At 44.1% G+C, this 23,864-nt stretch overlaps 1 protein-coding gene across 1 annotated transcript; it reads right to left on the bottom strand.

Annotated features, from left to right (window-relative positions):
* Positions 1 to 2,087: 2,087 nt before the first annotated feature.
* Positions 2,088 to 23,352, bottom strand: LOC113125460 (uncharacterized). Its single transcript, XM_026298929.1, has 13 exons — positions 23,089 to 23,352; positions 18,794 to 19,132; positions 18,144 to 18,482; positions 17,950 to 18,054; positions 13,276 to 13,496; positions 9,517 to 9,608; positions 8,635 to 8,681; positions 7,988 to 8,326; positions 3,736 to 3,749; positions 3,426 to 3,474; positions 2,880 to 3,197; positions 2,301 to 2,651; positions 2,088 to 2,193 (listed from the first exon to the last, which is right to left on the bottom strand). Exons 1-13 carry the CDS (start codon positions 23,123 to 23,125, stop codon positions 2,120 to 2,122), a joined length of 2,325 nt encoding a protein of 774 aa, XP_026154714.1. The 5' UTR covers positions 23,126 to 23,352; the 3' UTR covers positions 2,088 to 2,119.
* Positions 23,353 to 23,864: the final 512 nt, after the last annotated feature.

Genomic DNA, 23,864 nt, shown 5'->3' with positions numbered 1-23,864 from the left:
GTGTGTTTGCCCACATGTGTCCTAAGACACTGACTGTTGGAACAATAAATAGAGCTGGATGTCTACGCTCAGTGTCAGATCTGGGCTCTGCCTGTGCAGACTCTATTTATAGTCAGAGGTGGAACCAACATGAGAACCACAGAGCGTCTGTGGGGGAAAACTGTGAAGCTGAGAGAAGATGGAGAATCAGTCAGAGCCACTGGACAAACATTGGCCACAGTCCAACCATTGGGAAGGTCCTGAAGAAGAAAGAAACCACAGGTGCACCAGGTAAGAGACTTTGAACAGGTAGACCAAGGAACAGCAGCAGCTGATGACAGAAACACTGAGAGCTGTAAAGAAACAACTGTTGGTGACATCAGCAACAACCTCCAGAGAGCAGGAGTGAACGTTTCACCATCTGCTGTTCTCAGAAGACTTCAGGAACACAAGGACAGAGGCTACACCGGAAGATGCAAACCAGAAGAAGAAGAAGGCCAGGATGGAGTTTACTGAAAATTACACAGCAACGAGCTGATTTTTTTTTCTAGGACAACTCTTCTGAACTCTGAGTGCTAAACCAGCTCTTATCTGAGGATGCCCTCTAGTGGTCACACTCCCCAAATGACTTAATGATTAAACTCAGAGAAAACAGAAGTTTTTGCATTTGGGCCAAAAAATCTGAGAAATAACTTTTCTAAAATTATAGCTACTCTAGATGACACAGCCCTGGCCTCTAGCACTACTGTGAAAAACCTTGGAGTTATTTTTGACCAGGACATGTCCTTTAACTCACACATTAAACAAATCTCTAGAACTGCATTCTTTCACCTGTGCAACATTTCCAAAATTAGGAACATCCTGTCTCAAAATGATGCAGAAAAACTAGTCCATGCATTTGTTACCTCAAGGCTAGATTACTGTAACTCATTACTATCTGGATGTCCCAATATCTCCATAAAAAGCCTCCAGTTAATCCAGAATGCCGCAGCCAGAGTCCTGACAGGAACTAGCAGGAGAGATCATATTTCTCCTATATTGGCTTCTCTTCATTGGCTCCCTGTAAAATATAGAATAGAATTTAAAATCCTTCTTCTCACATACAAATCCCTTCATGATCAAGCTCCTTCATACCTTAAAGACCTCATAGTACCATATTATCCCAATAGACCACTTCGCTCTCAGAGTGCAGGCCTACTTGTGGTTCCCAGAGTTTCCAAAAGCAGACTGGGAGGCAGAGCCTTTAGTTATCAAGCTCCTCTCCTGTGGAACCAGCTCCCAGCCTGGGTTCAGGAGGCAGACACTCTCTATACTTTTAAGGCTAGACTTAAAACCTTCCTCTTTGACAAAGCATATAGTTAGGGCTGGCTTCAGGCAACCCTGAACCATCCCTTAGTTATGCTGCTATAGGCCTAGACTGCCCGAGGACCATCGGTGCACTGAGGTCTTCTACCCTAACCCTTCTCCCACTGCCCAAACAGGAAACAGGTCTAAAATCCCCCTGAAGCTCATTGTTTGTTAGTTGTGCTTAGACAACTCAGGGTTAATGTGGTCTGTCATAGTCTGCATGTGATGAGACATGAACTAAATCTTTGGTGACCTGAAGATTCCACCTCTGTTTGGTTTTTATTAGATTTAAGAAGTACTGTAGTACTTTACCTAAACATGTAGTAGAGGTCAGATGGCATGAAGACTCAAACAAACACTACATTATTGGCTCTAGTAGGGAGGACAGTGGACTGAGCCAAATGAATTACATTCAACTGACTGTGAATCAGTCTAAAGTAATTAAAGTTTCATTAGTTTAGACCAAACAGGGATTTTAGACATGTATAAGAAAAAACTCCATCAGTCAGGGAGGAAGCTAAACTGAAGAACAATAACATGACATTTAAAATGAGCTAAATTCCAAGAGCAGATGATGGAAAGGACATTAAATGACTCCAAATAAACTGAACAGGGACCGTGACATCACTGATCAATACTGATCAATAGTGAGTGTCAGACTGTGAGAGTCAGGAGGAGTCAGAGTGAAGAAGAAGACAAAGCGTCCTCTGTTCTTCATCCATCGTCCATCAGCTCCTTCACCTCCATTTTCCCTCTGATCCAAAGTCAGATCTGATCAATAATCAAAGACTGATCAAACTGATTGATCAGCCATCAGAGGAGTTGGATCAGTGGAGCTGCTTCTGTTCCTGATGTCCACTGATTCTTCTTTGTCTTCAATTCTCTTCAATCATCTGCAGAGGAGACAGAAGACAGTCAGAGACAAACAACCAGAGACAAACAAACAACCAGAGACAAACACAGAGACCTCTTACCTTTGACCTTTGACCTTTGACCTTTGACTTTGAGCTCCACTTGTTTCTCTCTCAGGACTCTTCCCTCCCTGTAGACTCTGCAGGTGAAGGTGTTTGTGTCTCTGACTGTTGGATGTTTCAGGGTCAGACTGAGGTCTCCAGTTCTCAGCAGGTCTTTCTTCATCTCTGTTCTGTTTCTGTAAAACTCGTCCTGTTCTTCAGGTCGGTCAGAGCCGTCCTGATACACATGGACCTTCCTGTAGTTCCAGTCCTTCCACTTCACTGTGACGTCTCCAGGCAGGTCAGCTGTGGTTATGAAGGGCAGCTGGACAGACTCCGCCCCTGATTCCACCTTCACCTCCACCTGTGGGACTGAGAGGACAACAGACACAACATGAGCTGGACAGACAGCAGCAGCAGCAGCACTGACACATTTTCTTTGACTGTATGAAGTGAAATATTTGTAGTGGAAACAGGTCTGACTGGTTCCAGTCTGAAATCTGTCCCATTGGTCCATTTAACAGAGACAGAGTCTGTGGTGTGTGAACAACCAACAGCACAACTCCCTGTTTCTTCACTTAACATAAAAACTGAACTGACCTTTGACCCAGAGCTTCACTTGTTTCTCCATCAGAACTCTTCCCTCCCTGAAGACTCCGCAGGTGAAGGTGTCTCTGCCTGTTGGATGTTTCAGGGTCAGACTGAGGTCTCCAGTTCTCAGCAGGTCTTTCTTCATCTCTGTTTTGTTTTTGTAAAACTCGTCCTGTTCTTCAGGTCGGTCAGAGCCGTCCTGATACACATGGACCTTCCTGTAGTTCCAGTCCTTCCACTTCACTGTGACGTCTCCAGGCAGGTCAGCTGTGGTTATGAAGGGCAGCTGGACAGACTCCGCCCCTGATTCCACCTCCACCTGTGGGACTGAGAGGACAACAGACACAACATGAGCTGGACAGACAGCAGCAGCAGCAGCACTGACACATTTTCTTTGACTGTATGAAGTGAAATATTTGTAGTGGAAACAGGTCTGACTGATTCCAGTTTGAAATCTGTCCCATTGGTCCATTTAACAGAGACAGAGTCTGTGGTGTGTGAACAACCAACAGCACAACTCCCTGTTTCTTGACTTAGTATAAAAACTGAACTGACCTTTGACCCAGAGCTTCACTTGTTTCTCCATCAGGACTCTTCCCTCCTTGTAGACTCTGCAGGTGAAGGTGTTTGTGTCTCTGACTGTTGGATGTTTCAGGGTCAGACTGAGGTCTCCAGTTCTCAGCAGGTCTTCCTTCATCTCTGTTCTGTTTCTGTAAAACTCGTCCTGTTCTTCAGGTCGGTCAGAGCCGTCCTGATACACATGGACCTTCCTGTTTTTCCAGTCCTTCCACTCCACTGTGACGTCTCCAGGCAGGTCAGCTGTGGTTATGAAGGGCAGCTGGACAGACTCCACCCCTGATTTCACCTCCACCTGTGGGACTGAGAGGACAACAGGCACAACATGAGCTGGACAGACAGCAGCAGCAGCAGCACTGACACATTTTCTTTGACTGTATGAAGTGAAATACTTGTAGTGGAAACAGGTCTGACTGGTTCCAGTCTGAAATCTGTCCCATTGGTCCATTTAACAGAGACAGAGTCTGTGGTGTGTGAACACCCAACAACACAACTCCCTGTTTCTTCACTTAACATAAAAACTGAACTGACCTTTGACCCAGAACTTCACTTGTTTCTCCATCAGGACTCTTCCCTCCCTGTAGACTCTGCAGGTGAAGGTGTCTCTGACTGTCGGATGTTTCAGGGTCAGACTGAGGTCTCCAGTTTTCAGCAGGTCTTTCTTCATCTCTGTTCTGTTTCTGTAAAACTCGTGGTGTTCTTCAGGTCGGTCAGAGCCGTCCTGATACACATGGACCTTCCTGTTGTTCTTGTCCCTCCACTCCACTGTGACGTCTTCAGGCAGGTCAGCTGTGGTTATGAAGGGCAGCTGGACTGACTCCGCCCCTGATTCCACCTCCACCTGTGGGACTGAGAGGACAACAGACACAACATGAGCTGGACAGACAGCAGCAGATAAATAAAGGATGAATGTCACTACTTTAAAGAGGAAATAAATCCCTAGTCTGAGATGGCAGAAATGTCAGTAACCTAGTGCTGAGGCTGAGAGGGGTTGGGCTGTGGATGTGTGAGGGAGTGTTGGTCAGTGTGGAACACCCCCCCAAGCCAGAGAACAATGCAGAGCGACACAGCTCCACAGGGCACCAATGCTACAGACGTTCTTTTCCCCTGCAGAGCCCCCTGAAGCTGCAGTGTGGTGGAGGAGGTCCGTGTTCCCCAGCTTTAAATCCACAGCAACTCTCTGCTTTAAGGCGTTAGGTTTGTTCACGGCTCTTCATTTTACTGTTTCTACATTCATTTAATCAACTTTGAGCTTATTTCAGATATTTGTTGTTAATCATATCATTGATTGGTTGATTTTGTTTTGATCACTTCATTTATAAAGATGTGTGAACTTTGTTCTGTGTTCTCAGACTCTTTTTCGCTGTTGGATGTTTTTGTATCTGATGTCCAGTTGTCACTCTCTGTCTGTACTTCCTGTCTTGGACTTTGATTTTGTTAGAATTTCTCCACTCCACGTTTCCCCTGGTGTGTTTTCTGTGGTTTTACTTCCTGTCATTTTTGTGTTTGCTTTGTGGCGTTGCCTGAATTTCCCAGCTTGCTGATTGATGTGTTGGTTAGGGATGTGGGGTTTACCGGTACTGGAAAAATACAGCTATATTTTATATTTTCAACGGTCAATATCATATTTTGCTCAGTTCTGTATTTCATTCGCTGCTCTTCCCGGATTAACCACTACGCGGCAGTGTTACCTAAACTGATGAGAAACAGGCAAGTGTGAAAACAGTCCAAGGAAATTAATAAAGAAGTGGTAGAAGTGAAATATGGCAGCACTTTGCCTACGAGAGTCATGACAAAGGTGAACCAGCTGACCTTAATTCACGATCTTGCAAGTGTTGCTGTAAGTCATGTGCTGCCACAGGAGGCAACACATCAAATCCTGTTCCAGGTTTGTTGAAGGAGTTCAAAGATCGACAGGTGAGTCTCTTTCAACAGATGTAATTTAGACTTTTATTTTATCTTTAAATAATTGAGTTGTGTTTGGAGAATGTAAAATAAAAAAGGTTTCAATATTCTTCTAGGGGCAGCATGGTGGGTGAGTGGTTAGCACTGTTGCCTCACAGCAAGAAGGTTCCTGGTTTGAAACCCATCAGGGGCCTTTCTGTGTGGAGTCTGCATGTTCTCCCTGTGCTTGTGTGGGTTTTCTCCAGGTACTCTGGTTTCCTCCCACAGTCCAAAAACATGTATGTCAGGTTGATTGGTGACTCTAAATAATAAGGAATAAGGGGGTATAGAAAATGGATAGATGGATATTCTTCTAGCTCGTACAGAGAAGACATGAAGAGATGATCCTATTTTAATTTCATCTCTTCAGTTTTTTTTTCTTCCAAAATCTAAATTTGACCTATGTCCCATGTAGGTGTTTTGGGTTTTTTTTTTTTTTGTATATTTTCTTTGCACAATTGTTCATGCAGAGTTTCAAGCAGTGTGTTTAATAAAACTGTTTTCAATTCATTTATATTTTGAGGCTGGTTATTTGTCACCCATTGTATCGATTTAGCATTGATACAGAGGTATTAGATCCTAGTGTTGTACCAAAGTCAGAATTGTGGTATCGAGCCATCCCTACTGTCGGTATTATATCACCCGAGCTTGGACTCTCTACCCTGTGAAGTTCTGTACTTATTTTGGACACCCCCTGGACACTGGTGTTACCAAGACCACCTATGGACTCAGATTCATATGTTGGATTAGTCATTGTTTGTGCTTCACCACCCTGGATGTTGTGTTGCCTCGTTTGTCTTTGGAATAAAACCACAGTATTCTACTATCACCGACCATTGGTTCTGTCTACATTTGGGTCCTCACCTCAGAAACAGTTTATCTTAGGATAAAGACTTTGAACTGACCTTTGACCCAGAGCTCCACCTGTTTCTCCATCAGGACTCTTCCCTCCCTGTAGACTCTGCAGGTGAAGGTTCCACTGTCTGATGGATGTTTCAGGGTCAGACTGAGGTCTCCAGTTCTCAGCAGGTCTTCCTTCATCTCTGTTCTGGTTCTGTAAAACTCGTCCTGTTCTTCAGGTCGGTCAGAGCCGTCCTGATACACATGGACCTTCCTGTTGTCCCAGTCCTTCCACTCCACTGTGACGTCTTCAGGCAGGTCAGCTGTGGTTATGAAGGGCAGCAGGACAGACTCCGCCCCTGATTCCACCTCCACCTCCACCTGTGGGACTGAGAGGACAACAGACACAACATGAGCTGGACAGACAGCAGCAGCAGCAGCACTGACACATTTTCTTTGACTGTATGAAGTGAAATATTTGTAGTGGAAACAGGTCTGACTGGTTCCAGTCTGAAATCTGTCCCATTGGTCCATTTAACAGAGACAGAGTCTGTGGTGTGTGAACAACCAACAGCACAACTCCCTTAGTTTATAAAGATTTGTGAACTAATTCTGTTTCATCAGCATCTTCACTGTTGGAGGTTTTTTGTGTTTGACATTCAGTGTAATAGAAACAGTTAGCTTAGCTTAGCATAAAAACTGAACTGACCTTTGACTTTCAGCTCCACCTGTTTCTCCATCAGGACTCTTCCCTCCCTGTTGTAGACTCTGCAGGTGAAGGTGCCTCTGTCTCTGCTTGTTGGATGTTTCAGGGTCAGACTGAAATCTCCAATTTTCAGCAGGTCTTTCTTCATCTCTGTTCTAGTTCTGTAAATCTCATCCTGTTCTTCAGGTCGGTCAGAGTCGTCCTGATACACATGGACCTTCCTGTTGTTCTTGTCCGTCCACTTCACTGTGGAGACTTGAAGCAGGTTAACTAAAGCTCTGCAGGGCAGCTGGACAGACTCCGCCCCTGATTCCACCTCCACCTGTGGGACTGAGAGGACAACAGACACAACATGAGCTGGACAGACAGCAGCAGGACTGACAGGAACAGCAGCTCCCTGTTCCATCCTTCTCTAACAGAAACCAATGGAAACTAGTTTGTGAATGAAGACATGTTTCATTGTTCCTGACATTTGGAGCAGTTCCCAAAGAACGAGTCAGGAACCAATCAGATGAATGAATCAGTAACAGTGTTCCTGAAGAACTGACTCAGGGACTGTGCAGTCCATGATGACAAAGGACTGAGACCAGACTCTGAAACTTACACAGCTGGATAGAAAAGGTGAGAAACAACAAGAACATGTTTGTTGTCTGGTCCCACTGGACTGGAACTGGACTAATGACTGCAGTGTTACTAAAGTCCAGGTTTCAGTCCTGATTGAGGATCATCAGCAGCTACTTATTAGAGACTGATTCATTCTGTGTTTGGTCCTGAAATGAGCTGAGACACAGTCAAAGATCAACTACAGGAAACATGGTAACCAACAGCATTATGGGTAATGTAGTAGTGACATACCTATCCTGAAGTAGTAAAAATATATGAAAAGACCCACAGCAACAGCAAGAACCACAAGAACCACAGACACAGCAACAAGACCTTTGGCCCAGGATGGAACTTCTGCGGAGAACAGAAACAAAGGTGAGCGTGACCTCTGACCTGTACCTACAGCTGTGACCTCTGACCTGTACCTACAGCAGGTGTTGGTGCTGACCTTTGACCTGCAGCTCTACATCTGCCAGTCTTCGTTCATTTCCAAACGCTGTGATGGTGCACGTGTAGGTGCCGCTGTCAGAGAGGCGGGGTTTTCTCAGAGTGAGGCTCAGGTCTCCAGTGATCAGAGCTTCAGTTTTCATCGACGTTCGGTCTCTGTAACGCTGGTTTTGGTTTTTGAGGTCATCACCTTCTGGGCCGCGCTGGTGGACGGTTGAAGGTGTGAGGTCGTAGTGGCTCCACACCACTGTGGGACGCAGAGGTACATAAGAGATCTGGCAGGGCAGCAGGACTGACTCCGCCCCCTCATACACCTCTATACCAAAGGCATGCTGGGAAACTGTGAGGACACAGAGACAGAAACGTGCATCAGTGGTTCAAACTGGACTCAGATGTTGTTGCTGGCTAACACTTCTTGATAATGTTTGTTTCCTGCCTCCAGTGGTGTCTTTAGGCATAATCAAACATATTTTGAGCACAGCCCTGAAAATATTTGGTCCTGTCAAAGGTTCACACTAACAGTTAACCCTAAGGTCACGGACTGATTTTAGAGCTAGGCGGAACTAATTACAGCATGGAGAGAGGGTTAGTAATTTAGTGACGGACATGAAGGACAAAGCAGGAGAAGCAGGTGGAAACTTCACTGACTTGCAGTCATAAAAGCATAAAACGTTCTGGTGCGAACACCTGGCCTCCTGGATATTTCAAGAAAAGGAATGTAAAATGAAACAATTAGCACATTACAGTGTGTAGGAAATGACGTTGATGGTCAAAAAATGAAATGATTGCAGACATAACGTCTGGCTTCAACACAAACCACTGATACATTTTCTGCTGAATGCAAGTCGTCCCCTAAGTTACACACACTGCTGTAAATTAAACCAGTGAAACCTTTTGCCTCCCTTGGCAAATATTGTGTGGCCACAGATGATGGACAGGCTCTTATTTCTTACAAATTAAAACTTTGGAAAGAGGGAAGATAAATGTCTATGTATCGACATATCTCTATTTAAACTCTGATCTGGTTCCCTGGTTCACATTAGACACAAACACTGTGTGAAACTACCAGTTACCAAGTGAAGTTTCATGACATTTGGTCTCATGTTCAGTGTTTATTAAGAAGGAATTTCATTGATATTGTTTGTCTTTTTCCTTTAGAGCTTCAGCTTCACAGGTTGGTCCTGTTGGATTTCTTTGATCTACTGTGGGTCCAGATTTGTGCTGTTGGTTCTGTTTCCTGTTGGTCACTGATTTACTGTAGATTTGCTCTTTTTGATCCACTGGACAAGTTCAGAACCAACTAATTCCAGTCAGTGTGTTCACATCTCATCAGTCAATAAAGCAGATATAGTTCTTCCATGACCTGCAGTGACCTGGGGACTGGTTTGGTCCCTTTTCTTCTCAGTCCTTTGGCTGTGGATCAGACTCAGGGCATGAAAAACCACCATCATGGTGCAGTTACACCGAGGATGAAACAGCAAAGAGCTGAAGTGTTGGTGAATCAGATCAGAGGGAGGAAGGTGGTCTTACCGTGCACCAGGATCCCAAACACCACCAACATCTTCATCTTCACTAAAGGCTCCAACAAACACAAAGTCCTCGTAAAGCTGCTTCTTCCTAAACTGAGTTCAGATTCAAAAACAGCTTCAGGACGTGTTGACAGCAGCTGCCACTGCCCTTCCTCAGCTCCTCACACTTTCTCTTTCCCTTTCAGCTCCAGGAAGCTGATTGGTAACTACAGGATCAGGTTCCACCCCTGCTCAGGTGCTACAACACAGGAAAGAGCCAAAGGAGAACCAACAGAAACCAGGTCAGAACCTTTTCCAGCTGTACTATACTAAGTACTTCAAATTAGAAGTATATAGTATATAGGTCAGTGATGTCTAAACTTTAATGAAGCAGTGAAGCTTCAGAGCCAATTGTCTCTAAATTTAACACAATGTTAACTAGTGACACCTGCTGGCCAAAGTCATGAAGAGCAGCCAAGTGACACGTCTCTGCCACACAGTGCAAATATTACTGACCTGTTGCAGCACTTTGTGGTTCTGCTGAATTCAGGAAAGATTCTTCTCTGCCTTTATACTTTCTATGGTTTTGGTATTTTCAGTAGACGATAAATAGACACAGATAGATAGATAGATAGGTGGATTAACAGATAGATGGCCAAATAGGCAGAAATGTTCTTGAACATTTGCTGAGGTGTGTTACCTGATGTCCACAGGTATATAGTAGGGATTCATATGTAAAATCTTAGGCCAACACCAATACTGATGATTAAATAACAGGTTGGCTGATGCATAATAATGATGCTAACACTTTATAGTGACTTTTCTCTACAGCATTAGTTGAGTATTAGTTAAGGATTAATAACCAGTTATTATTTACAAAGTTATTATTATTAATGTTCTGCAGTAATAAGCTCATGTCAATTAATGCAAAATAAAATGTTAATTCATTAAATTGTTAATTTTTAGCTATTAATTACAGCTTGTGTGGATGTTAGTTATTAGGAAGTTTGACCAAAATAATAATTACAACAAATTAAAGTACAAAAGTAATTAAAGATGAAATGTTTTACCTCCATTTTCTTCATGTAGTTACGGATCAGGATTATAGTTATTTCGGACCAATAATACGCCCACTCTGGCACTTCAGGGTTCAAAACAAGGCTTTATTTTAACAAGGACTTGAACTAAAAAAAAAAAAAGAACGAGAACACAGGAAACAGGATTTTCAAAACAAGAACAAAAATTACAGGGGTTCAGACACACCAGGCTTCAAGAGAACACAAGACATGAACTAGAAGGGGAACAAGGCATGAGGGTCTGGGTCACCCACAACTGAGGGGAACTCAGCAGACCAAGGGAAACAAGAACAAGAAGGGGAACAAGGCTCGAACATGAACTCAAACACTAGGGAAACAGGGCATGAACAAAAGGAGCTAGACAAGACATGGAGGAAAGACCAGAAAACATATGCAAACAAGACGCAAACACTTAACTGAAACTTGGAAAAACAAAAGCAGTCAAAAACCAGAATAAAACCAGGCGAAGAACTCAGGGACTAAAGGCATGGAGCATAGTGTCTCAAGTAGTAGTAGTAGAAAAAAAAAGGGACACAACACAACAGATCAACATCGGCCGACTGTCAGTCAACGTCATGGATATCGGCCGATACTGAGCTGTATCGGTGCATATCAGGGATATAGTCAAATTATCATTTCTAGGGCAAGTTTGTTATCGACTCTTTCCTTTTTCACAAATCTGTGTTTGATTTTTCAGTCACGTGCTGCAGAATTCAACTCAAAAACCATGAGCTGGTTCTCAACAACTGTTGTATCAAACATTTCATCAACAAACTGTGTTACTTTACTGAAACATCCCACTACTGTACAGCTAAACACCAGACGATCAAATAAATTATGTCTGGGACATGAAAAGAACTCAACCTGAATGAAAGAGCTCAAACTAATTAATGTTGTAGCTGCTCATATGTTTGTGCAGCATATTGTAAAACCCATCGAGAACCGGTTCCCAGTAGTTCGGTTCCTAGGAATCGTTACTCTGCTTGCTTAAAGATCCTGCTTATCGGTTCCGCTGACGTCACACACATGCTCCATATAGACCTTTTTCACACTTCTGTGTTTTTAACCGGAAGTCAGGCATCAACGGGTCATGGCACTTCCTGCTTTTCTAACAATATCAAGCTAAATGTCTTTTTAGACAGTAGAGAGTCCAACATACCTTAACATTGTTTATCTGTCATCACAGATACTTGGCTAATATGAGCTATTTACTTTACCTTGATCAGCGTGGATAAAGAATTTGTAGCCTTTGTCCAATTTGTTCGTGGGTGAATTTGGATTCACATCCGCAAACGTGAAATTTGGTAGAGCTGCCAAGCTTGTGGAAAACACACATTCCCGTTTGCCTTAGACCAGTACAAATCAGAAGTTTGTTTACCTCTTGTTTACGTCAATTTTGGTTCAGAACGAGTCCAACATGGTACTGAGGCTAAAGGCTCCAAAGTTTGGTTGTGTTTTACTAGAAAGGACGACACTGGGGCCACTTGCAGCATGTGCAGAACTTTCATTAGGACAAAAGGTGGAAATACCTTCAACATGATAAACATTTAGCCACAGGACATGGAATTAATCTGCATGGATGTAACGTGTTTGACACACTGCTTGTGTGGTGATGAAGAACTGATAATAGAATCAATAAGGAATCTAATCAATAAGGATCTGGAATTCTTATCAATGCCTATCCTTCCTATAACCTGTTACTGTTGTGACACTTCTCACCTCAGTTGGACTAAACTCGCCCTCCTGGACACAACCAACACCGCTCATACCCAGCCACTGAGACAAACTAGAACTAGGGAAACCACCATCAACTGTTTTTGGCTCAGGGTTAGACTGGCTCTGTCCAACAGGAATTTATTCCAGCTGCTGACTGATGAGCACAGCAGATTTCATTGGCTTCATCTGGACTGAACTAGGAGATCTGTGTGGGACTATTTCTGGATCAGACCCAGTTTCCAGAACCTAAAAATCCTCTTGTTTTTACACTCAGTGTCATCAACATCCTTATGTCCTTAATTATGCAGCTGCTCCTGAATGAAGAACTGAAACAACGTCAGAAAACAGAACAGAAGATGGAACAAAAGACAAGATGTCCACATACTTTTGGCCACAGACACATGTAAGTCTGTGTGTGGTTTGTTTCAGGCATCTACATTGAACACTGGTTATTCTGTGATTGATTGATTGATTGATTGATTGATTGATTAGGTATGATGAATAGTGCTTTTCCCAGACTAAACCTCTTTTAATCCAGTGACATCACTGATCAATACTGATCAATAGTGAGTGTCAGACTGTGAGAGTCAGGAGGAGTCAGAGTGAAGAAGAAGACAAAGCGTCCTCTGTTCTTCATCCATCGTCCATCAGCTCCTTCACCTCCATTTTCTCTCTGATCCAAAGTCAGATCTGATCAATAATCAAAGACTGATCAAACTGATTGATCAGCCATCAGAGGAGTTGGATCAGTGGAGCTGCTTCTGTTCCTGATGTCCACTGATTCTTCTTTGTCCTCAATTCTCTTCACTGGTCTCACTGCAGAAGAGACAGAAGACAGTCAGAGACAAACAACCAGAGACAAACAAACAAACAACCAGAGACAAACACAGAGACCTCTGACCTTTGATTTCTTTCAGTCTCAGGACTCTTCCCTCCCTGTAGACTCTGCAGGTGAAGGTGTTTGTGTCTCTGACTGTTGGATGTTTCAGGGTCAGACTGAGGTCTCCAGTTCTCAGCAGGTCTTTCTTCATCTCTGTTCTGTTTCTGTAAAACTCGTCCTGTTCTTCAGGTCGGTCAGAGCCGTCCTGATACACATGGACCTTCCTGTAGTTCAAGTCCCTCCACTTCACTGTGACGTCTCCAGGCAGGTCAGCTGTTATGAAGGGCAGCTGGACAGACTCCGCCCCTGATTCCACCTCCACCTGTGGGACTGAGAGGACAACAGACACAACATGAGCTGGACAGACAGCAGCAGCAGCAGCACTGACACATTTTCTTTGACTGTATGAAGTGAAATATTTGTAGTGGAAACAGGTCTGACTGGTTCCAGTCTGGAATCTGCCCCATTGGTCCATTTAACAGAGACAGAGTCTGTGGTGTGTGAACAACCAACAGCACAACTCCCTGTTTCTTCACTTAACATAAAAACTGAACTGACCTTTGACCCAGAACTTCACTTGTTTCTCCATCAGAACTCTTCCTTCCCTGTAGACTCTGCAGGTGAAGGTGTCTCTGACTGTCGGATGTTTCAGGGTCAGACTGAGGTCTCCAGTCCTCAGCAGGTCTTTCTTCATCTCTGTTCTGTTTCTGTAAAACTCGTCCTGTTCTTCAGGTCGGTCAGAGCCGTCCTGATACACATGGACCTTCCTGTAGTTCCAGTCCTTCCACTCCACTGTGACGTCTTCAGGCAGGTCAGCTGTGGTTATGAAGGGCAGCTGGACAGTCTTCGCCCCTGATTCCACCTTCACCTGTGGGACTGAGAGGACAACAGAGACAACATGAGCTGGACAGACAGCAGCAGATAAATAAAGGATGAATGTCACTACTTTAAAGAGGAAATAAATCCTTAGTCTGAGGTGGCAGAAATGTCAGTAACCTAGTGCTGAGGCTGAGAGGGGTTGGGCTGTGGATGTGTGAGGGAGTGTTGGTCAGTGTGGAACACCCCCCCAAGCCAGAGAACAATGCAGAGCGACACAGCTCCACAGGGCACCAATGCTACAGACGTTCTTTTCCCCTGCAGAGCCCCCTGAAGCTGCAGTGTGGTGGAGGAGGTCCGTGTTCCCCAGCTTTAAATCCACAGCAACTCTCTGCTTTAAGGCGTTAGGTTTGTTCACGGCTCTTCATTTTACTGTTTCTACATTCATTTAATCAACTTTGAGCTTATTTCAGATATTTGTTGTTAATCATATCATTGATTGATTGATTTTGTTTTGATCACTTCATTTATAAAGATGTGTGAACTTTGTTCTGTGTTCTCAGACTCTTTTTCGCTGTTGGATGTTTTTTGTATCTGATGTCCAGTTGTCACTCTCTGTCTGTACTTCCTGTCTTGGACTTTGAGTTTGTTAGAATTTCTCCACTCCACGTTTCCCCTGGTGTGTTTTCTGTGGTTTTACTTCCTGTCATGTTTGTGTTTGCTTTGTGGCGTTGCCTGAATTTCCCAGCTTGCTGATTGATGTGTTGGTTAGGGATGTGGGGTTTACCGGTACTGGAAAAATACAGCTATATTTTATATTTTCAACGGTCAATATCATATTTTGCTCAGTTCTGTATTTCATTCGCTGCTCTTCCCGGATTAACCACTACGCGGCAGTGTTACCTAAACTGATGAGAAACAGGCAAGTGTGAAAACAGTCCAAGGAAATTAATAAAGAAGTGGTAGAAGTGAAATATGGCAGCACTTTGCCTACGAGAGTCATGACAAAGGTGAACCAGCTGACCTTAATTCACGATCTTGCAAGTGTTGCTGTAAGTCATGTGCTGCCACAGGAGGCAACACATCAAATCCTGTTCCAGGTTTGTTGAAGGAGTTCAAAGATCGACAGGTGAGTCTCTTTCAACAGATGTAATTTAGACTTTTATTTTATATTTAAATAATTGAGTTGTGTTTGGAGAATGTAAAATAAAAAAGGTTTCAATATTCTTCTAGGGGCAGCATGGTGGGTGAGTGGTTAGTACTGTTGCCTCACAGCAAGAAGGTTCCTGGTTTGAAACCCATCAGGGGCCTTTCTGTGTGGAGTTTGCATGTTCTCCCTGTGCTTGTGTGGGTTTTCTCCAGGTACTCTGGTTTCCTCCCACAGTCCAAAAACATGTATGTCAGGTTGATTGGTGACTCTAAATAATAAGGAATAAGGGGGTATAGAAAATGGATAGATGGATATTCTTCTAGCTCGTACAGAGAAGACATGAAGAGATGATCCTATTTTAATTTCATCTCTTCAGTTTTTTTTTCTTCGAAAATCAAAATTTGACCTATGTCCCATGTAGGTGTTTTGGGTATTTTTTTTTGTACATTTTCTTTGCACAATTGTTCATGCAGAGTTTCAAGCAGTGTGTTTATCCCTACTGTCGGTAATATATCACCCGAGCTTGGACTCTCTACCCTGTGAAGTTCTGTACTTATTTTGGACACCCCCTGGACACTGGTGTTACCAAGACCACCTATGGACTCAGATTCATATGTTGGATTAGTCATTGTTTGTGCTTCACCACACTGGATGTTGTGTTGCCTCGTTTGTCTTTGGAATAAAACCACAGTATTCTACTATCACTGACCATTGGTTCTGTCAACATTTGGGTCCTCACCTCAGAAACAGTTTATCTTAGGATAAAGACTTTGAACTGACCTTTGACCCAGAGTTTCACTTGTTTCTCCATCAGGACTCTTCCCTCCCTGTAGACTCTGCAGGAGAAGGTTCTTATGTCTCTGCCTGTTGGATGTTTCAGGGTCAGGCTGAGGTCTCCAGTTCTCAGCAGGTCTTTCTTCATCTCTGTTCTGGTTCTGTAAAACTCGTCCTGTTCTTCAGGTCGGTCAGAGCTGTCCTGATACACATGGACCTTCCAGTCGTCCCAGTCCTTCCACTCCACTGTGATGTCTTCAGGCAGGTCAGCTGTGGTTATGAAGGGCAGCTGGACTGACTCCGCCCCTGATTCCACCTCCACCTGTGGGACTGAGAGGACAACAGACACAACATGAGCTGGACAGACAGCAGCAGCAGCACTGACACATTTTCTTTGACTGTATGAAGTGAAATATTTGTAGTGGAAACAGGTCTGACTGGTTCCAGTCTGAAATCTGTCCCATTGGTCCATTTAACAGAGACAGAGTCTGTGGTGTGTGAACAACCAACAGCACAACTCCCTGTTTCTTCACTTAGCATAAAGACTTTGAACTGACCTTTGACCCAGAGCTTCACTTGTTTCAGTCTCAGGACTCTTCCCTCCCTGTAGACTCTGCAGGTGAAGGTTTTTGTGTCTCTGCCTGTTGGATGTTTCAGGGTCAGACTGAGGTCTCCAGTTCTCAGCAGGTCTTTCTTCATCTCTGTTCTGTTTCTGTAAAACCTGTGCTGTTCTTCAGGTCGGTCAGAGCCGTCCTGATACACATGGACCTTCCTGCCGCCCCAGTCCTTCCACTCCACTCTGACGTCTTCAGGCAGGTCAGCTGTGGTTATGAAGGGCAGCTGGACAGACTCCGCCCCTGGTTCCACCTCCACCTGTGGGACTGAGAGGACAACAGACACAACATGATCTGGACAGACAGCAGCAGCAGCAGCACTGACACATTTTCTTTGACTGTATGAAGTGAAATATTTGTAGTGGAAACAGGTCTTACTGGTTCCAGTCTGGACTCTGTCCCATTGGTCCATTTAACAGAGACAGAGTCTGTGGTGTGTGAACAACCAACAGCACAACTCCCTTAGTTTATAAAGATTTTGTGTTTCATCAGCATCTTCACTGTTGGAGGTTTTTTGTGTTTGACATTCAGTGTAATAGAAACAGTTAGCTTAGCTTAGCATAAAAACTGAACTGACCTTTGACTTTGAGCTCCACCTGTTTCTCCATCAGGACTCTTCCCTCCCTGTTGTAGACTCTGCAGGTGAAGGTGCCTCTGTCTCTGCTTGTTGGATGTTTCAGGGTCAGACTGAAATCTCCAGTTCTCAGCAGGTCTTTCTTCATCTCTGTTCTGTTTCTGTAAATCTCATCCTGTTCTTCAGGTCGGTCAGAGCCGTCCTGATACACATGGACCTTCCTGTTGTTCTTGTCCGTCCACTTCACTGTGGAGACTTGAAGCAGGTTAACTAAAGCTCTGCAGGGCAGCTGGACAGAATCTGCCCCTGAATCCACCTCCACCTGTGGGACTGAGAGGACAACAGACACAACATGAGCTGGACAGACAGCAGCAGGACTGACAGGAACAGCAGCTCCCTGTTCCATCCTTCTCTAACAGAAACCAGTGGAAACTAGTTTGTGAATGAAGACATGTTTCATTGTTCCTGACATTTGGAGCAGTTCCCAAAGAACGAGTCAGGAACCAATCAGATGAATGAATCAATAACAGGGTTCCTGAAGAACTGACTCAGGGACTGTGCAGTCCATGATGACAAAGGACTGAGACCAGACTCTGAAACTTACACAGCTGGATAGAAAAGGTGAGAAACAACAAGAACATGTTTGTTGTCTGGTCCCATTGGACTGGAACTGGACTAATGACTGCAGTGTTACTAAAGTCCAGGTTTCAGTCCTGATTCAGGATCATCAGCAGCTACTTTTTAGAGATTGATTCATTCTGTGTTTGGTCCTGAAATGAGCTGAGACACAGTCAAAGATCAACTACAGGAAACATGGTAACCAACAGCATTATGGGTAATGTAGTAGTGACATACCTGTCCTGAAGTAGTAAAAATATATGAAAAGACCCACAGCAACAGCAAGAACCACAAGAACCACAGACACAGCAACAAGACCTTTGGCCCAGGGTGGAAATGGATCTGTGAAGAACAGAAACATAAAGAACAACATGACCTCTGACCTCTGACCTCTGACCTGTACCTACAGCAGGAATTGAAGTGGTGCTGACCTTTGACCTGCAGCTCCACATCTGCCAGTCTTCGTTCGTTTCCAAACGCTGTGATGGTGCAGGTGTAGGTGCCGCTGTCGGAGAGGCGGGGTTTTCTCAGAGTGAGGCTCAGGTCTCCAGTGATCAGAGCGTCAGTTTTCATCGACGTTTGGTCTCTGTAACGCTGGTTTTGGTCTTTGAGATCGTCACCTCGCTCATTGAGCTGGTGGATGGTTGAAGGTGTGAGGTTGTAGCGGCTCCACACCACTGTGGGGAACTGAGGTACAGAAGAGACCTGACAGGGCAGCAGGACTGACTCCGCCCCCTCATACACCTCTACACCAAAGGCATGGTGGGATACTGTGAGGACACAGAGACAGAAACATGCATCAGTGGATCAAACTGGACTCAGATGTTGTTGCTGACTTGTACAAACCAAATGACAAAGTTGGACTTTGGATCAGCAGAGTCAAACTAACAATGATCAGGGGCAGGAAGTGCTCAGATTGTTGGGACCTGGACTGGAAAGTCCCTGTTTGTCTGAGTCTCCTCAGGTGTGTTTGGTACCTGCCTACCACAGATATGTAGACACACCACTATGGACTTGTACTGAACCCTAGAGTTCTGCTGTCTGACCTGTACCTACAGCAGGTGTTGGGGTTGGTGCTGACCTTTGACCTGCAGCTCCACATCTGCCAGTCTTTCTTTAAATGCAAACGCTGTGACGGTGCAGGTGTAGGTGCCGCTGTCAGAGAGGCGGGGTTTTCTCAGAGTGAGGCTCAGGTCTCCAGTGATCAGAGCGTTAGTTTTCATCGACGTTCGGTCTCTGTAACGCTGGTTTTGGTTTTTGAGGTCATCACCTTCTGGGCCGCGCTGGTGGATGGTTGAAGGTGTGAGGTCGTAGTGGCTCCACACCACTGTGGGACGTCGAAGTACAGAAGATATCTGACATGGCAGCAGGACTGACTCCACCCCCTCATACACCTCTACACCAAAGGCATGCTGGGATACTGTGAGGACACAGAGACAGAAACGTGCATCAGTGGTTCAAACTGGACTCAGATGTTGTTGCTGGCTAACACTTCTTGATAATGTTTGTTTCCTGCCTCCAGTGGTGTCTTTAGGCATAATCAAGCATATTTTGAGCACAGCCCTGAAAATATTTGGTCCTGTCAAAGGTTCACACTAACACTAAGTTAACCCTAAGGTCACGGACTGATTTTAGAGCTAGGCAGAACTAATTACAGCATGGAGAGAGGGTTAGTAATTTAGTGACGGACATGAAGGACAAAGCAGGAGAAGCAGGTGGAAACTTCACTGACTTGCAGTCATAAAAGCATAAAACGTTCTGGTGTGAACACCTGGCCTCCTGGATATTTCAAGAAAAGGAATGTAAAATGAAACAATTAGCACATTACAGTGTGTAGGAAATGACGTTGATGGTCAAAAAATGAAATGATTGCAGACATAACGTCTGGCTTCAACACAAACCACTGATACATTTTCTGCTGAATGCAAGTCGTCCCCTAAGTTACACACACTGCTGTAAATTAAACCAGTGAAACCTTTTGCCTCCCTTGGCAAATATTGTGTGGCCACAGATGATGGACAGGCTCTTATTTCTTACAAATTAAAACTTTGGAAAGAGGGAAGATAAATGTCTATGTATCGACATATCTCTATTTAAACTCTGATCTGGTTCCCTGGTTCACATTAGACACAAACACTGTGTGAAACTACCAGTTACCAAGTGAAGTTTCATGACATTTGGTCTCATGTTCAGTGTTTATTAAGAAGGAATTTCATTGATATTGTTTGTCTTTTTCCTTTAGAGCTTCAGCTTCACAGGTTGGTCCTGTTGGATTTCTTTGATCTACTGTGGGTCCAGATTTGTGCTGTTGGTTCTGTTTCCTGTTGGTCACTGATTTACTGTAGATTTGCTCTTTTTGATCCACTGGACAAGTTCAGAACCAACTAATTCCAGTCAGTGTGTTCACATCTCATCACGCAAAGTTAATATAGTTCTTCCATGACCAAACAGTGACCTGGGGACTGGTCACTGTTTGGTCCTTGTTCTTCTCAGTCCTTTGGCTGTGGATCAGACTCAGGGCATGAAAAACCACCATCATGGTGCAGTTTACAGTTGCAACTGAGTCCAGTCCAGTTTCACCAATGATTGATGGTCATGTTGCAAAGACGCAGCTTATTTCTGTCAGTCTGTCATGGTTGAAGTTGTGTCTTCTATTCTGGATTTGAGAGGAGATGAGTTTTCTTCATTTTTAGGCCTGAATGATTTGAATATCGGTCGACGTGAAAGTTTTTGATAAGAACACAGATATTTGGTCCTTTTTCTTCTCAGTCCTTTGGCCTGTGAATCAGACCATCATGGTCGAGATTCTCAGTCATCCAGGTGAAGTTATCAAAGTCAAAGAAGCTTTATTGTCACTTCAACCATATATAGCAGGCACAGTACACAGTGAAGCGAAACAATGTTCCTCCTAGACCAGAGGTGCTACACAGAACACGGACAAAGTGCATTGAGGCAGACAAACTAAATTATAATTTAAAAAAAATCAGAATCGGGGGGGGGGGTATTCCAGTGCAAACAGACATAGATACAAACGCTACAAAGGGTCAAACAGAAATGCTTCAGAAACAAATGCTGCAAAAAACTAAAAGACTAAAAGAAAAATACACAGATAACCTGAAAAACAGGATGAAAGGGGAACTAATTGGTGTGCAAAGAGCAAAAAGGTGCCAGTGTCATAGTGCAGGTGGTGGGAGGGAATGGTGGAGAGCTACGAGTTTAAGAGTTGGATGGCCTGAGGGAAGAAGCTTCCTTTGTGCCGGGCTGTCTTGATGTTTGGAGCTCTGAAGCGCCGTCCAGAGGGTAAGAGCTGGAAGAGGTGGTGGCTCGGGTGGATGGTGTCCAGAGTGATTTTCTGAGCTCTTTTTCTCACTCTGGAGGTGAACGGGTCTTGGAGGGTGGGTAGGGTAACACCGATGATCTTCTCAGTGGTCCGAACTGTCCTCTGAAGTCTTCGGATGTCTGATTTAGAGGCGGAGCTAAACCAGACAGTGATGGAGGAGCACAGGACAGACTCGATGACCGCTGAGTAGAACTGGGTCAGCAGCGTCTGTGGAAGGTTGAACTTCTTCTAATAATATCTACAGTATTTTAGGTTGAAACATTTCACTACTCATCCAAGTAGCTTCATCACTCTAAGGGAAAGCTGGTATGGAATCTCTAGCCCAAATAGGCTCATTATATGAACTATGCAAATGGAGTGAGTCGTTAGACCCACACTCCTGAGTTGGTTTCACTTCACAGCTGGCCTGAATAGGATCGGCAAGTAAACAAAAGAACTGACTAGTTTGACCCCTCTGATTCACCAACTGGCTGCAGAGTGTGTCCTCCCTGGGAAATATTAATAAACATATTAAACATATTAATTTCCTGGGAACAGATGAAAGGGCAGCCTGGTAGATTGAAGACAGTTTATGTCTGAGCCCTCCACCCCTGTTAAAGGAGGGTTTTTCAACTTGGACCTAAATAGCTTCTCTGTCCAAAATATGAACATCACTGTTTTGAAAAGAGTGTCCTGTTTCCTTTCAATGGAGGGGCACAGCTGACTGTGGTCCTGAGGAGCTGCTCCTGCTGTGCTGGACCATCCTCCTTGTAACTGGTTGTTTGGTTTCTCCAATGTAGAGTTCTGAGCTTTCTTCCTTACACTGGACAGCAAAGACCACATGGCTCCTCTTTTGTTTTTGTGTCCAGTCTTTATGGGGAACCAGTCTCTGTCTTGTGTTGGTAGGTTTGAAATTAACTGGTATTTGATGCTTCCCAAAAATCTTTTTAAAATCCTTTTAAACCTCTCTGTGGGTTCCCTCAGGGGTCCATCTTGGGACCCCTTTTATTCAATCTTTACATGTTTCCTTTAGGCCAGTTAATACGCAGCAATAATGTGTCCTACCATAACTATGCAGATGACACTCAGATTTACATTTCACTCACAGCAGGTGAATATGGACCAGTCGACTCACTGTGCAGCTGTATTGAACAGATCACTGTGTGGATGAAAAACAACTCTCTCCAAATAAACAGTGACAAGACTGAAATAATCATCTTTGGGCCTCAGAAACAAAGAGAAAGTGTCAGCAGTCACCTCGAGTCTCTTTCTCTAAAATCTAAATATCAGGTTAAAAATCTAGGGGTAATCATGGACTCAGACTTGAACTTTAACAGCCACATTAAATCGATAACATCATCACCATTTTACCATCTCAGAAACATCAGAATCAAAGGGATCAGGTCTAAACCAGACTTGGAGAGACTCATCCATGCTTTTATCTCCAGCAGGTCATATTACTGGAACTGCCTGTTCACAGGGCTCTTAAAACGAGCTGTAAGGCAGCTACAGTACATTCAGAACGCTGCTGCTCGGGTCCTGACTAGAACCAGGAAGTACAACCACATTACTCCTGTTCTCAGATCTCTGCACTGGCTTCCTGTCTCTCAGAGAATAGACTTTAAAACAGCCCTGCTTGTGTTTAAGTCTCTTCATGGCTCAGCACCACATTACATCTCTGACATGTAGGTGCCATATGAACCATCTCGGACTCTGAGAACATTAGGAACAGGCCTTCTGCTCGTGCCCAGAGTCAGGACTAAACAGGGAGAAGCAGTGTTTCAGTTTTATGCAGCTAAAACCTTGAATAGTCTCCTGATGATGTTAGACAGGCCTCATCTCTGGCAATGTTTAAGTCCAAGCTAAAAACTTCTTGTTATCTCAGTATATGACAGTTGAAAGTGTTGTATCTGCACTGATTGTCCTTTTATTTCATTTGATGTTTCCGTCTACTGCATTTATGTGAAGCCACCATCATGGTGCAGTTACAGCGAGGATGAAACAGCAAAGAGCTGAAGTGTTGGTGAATCAGATCAGAGGGAGGAAGGTGGTCTTACCGTGCACCAGGATCCCAAACACCACCAACATCTTCATCTTCACTAAAGGCTCCAACAAACACAAAGTCCCCGTAAAGCTGCTTCTTCCTAAACTGAGTTCAGATTCAGAAAAAGCTTCAGGACGTGTTGACAGCAGCTGCCACTGCCCTTCCTCAGCTCCTCACACTTTCTCTTTCTCTTTCAGCTCCAGGAAGCTTCTCAGGTGCTGCAACAGAGGAAAGAGCCTGCAGAAGCTGGGGCACTGAGATCCACACTGAGTTGGTATTGTTGTCCTACCAATCGGCTTTAAAAGAGTTTAATAAAGTTCTGATGAAGTTCCTTTTGGGTTTGGATCATGATGATGTTGCCTGTGCAGCTGCTCTGAAAACCACGATCAAATCTTCTGCCCTGTGTTCATGAGGAAGAAACATGTCCAGGTGTTTCCAGGCTGCAGATGTTGAGGAGAAACTGTCTGTGATCATGTTCAAATAGCAGCATCCTCATTTTAAAAATGGGTCCAAATCTTAGATGTTCTATGTTGTTGATGCCAAATGGACCTGAAGATATTTCAGAGCTGATCAGAGTCTCAGGATGTGAGTATTGACTGTTGTTGTTAAAGCAAAATCAAATTGTCAGATTTCTGAATGGAGTTTGGTGAAGTTCTGTCTGTATAAGGAGGAGCAGGGTGCTGTGTCTGTGGTGAATCCTGGAACTTTTCCTCAGACTCACATGAAACTTTTCACACCAGAAAATAAAGTTTTGTTTGTGTCGGCACTAAAGTCTCCACAGTATAAAGA

Source organism: Mastacembelus armatus, chromosome 18 (genome assembly GCF_900324485.2).
Source record: "Mastacembelus armatus chromosome 18, fMasArm1.2, whole genome shotgun sequence".
NCBI lineage: Eukaryota > Metazoa > Chordata > Actinopteri > Synbranchiformes > Mastacembelidae > Mastacembelus > Mastacembelus armatus.
Note: the sequence above shows the minus strand (reverse complement) of the source record. Positions and strands in the feature narration are given on the sequence as shown.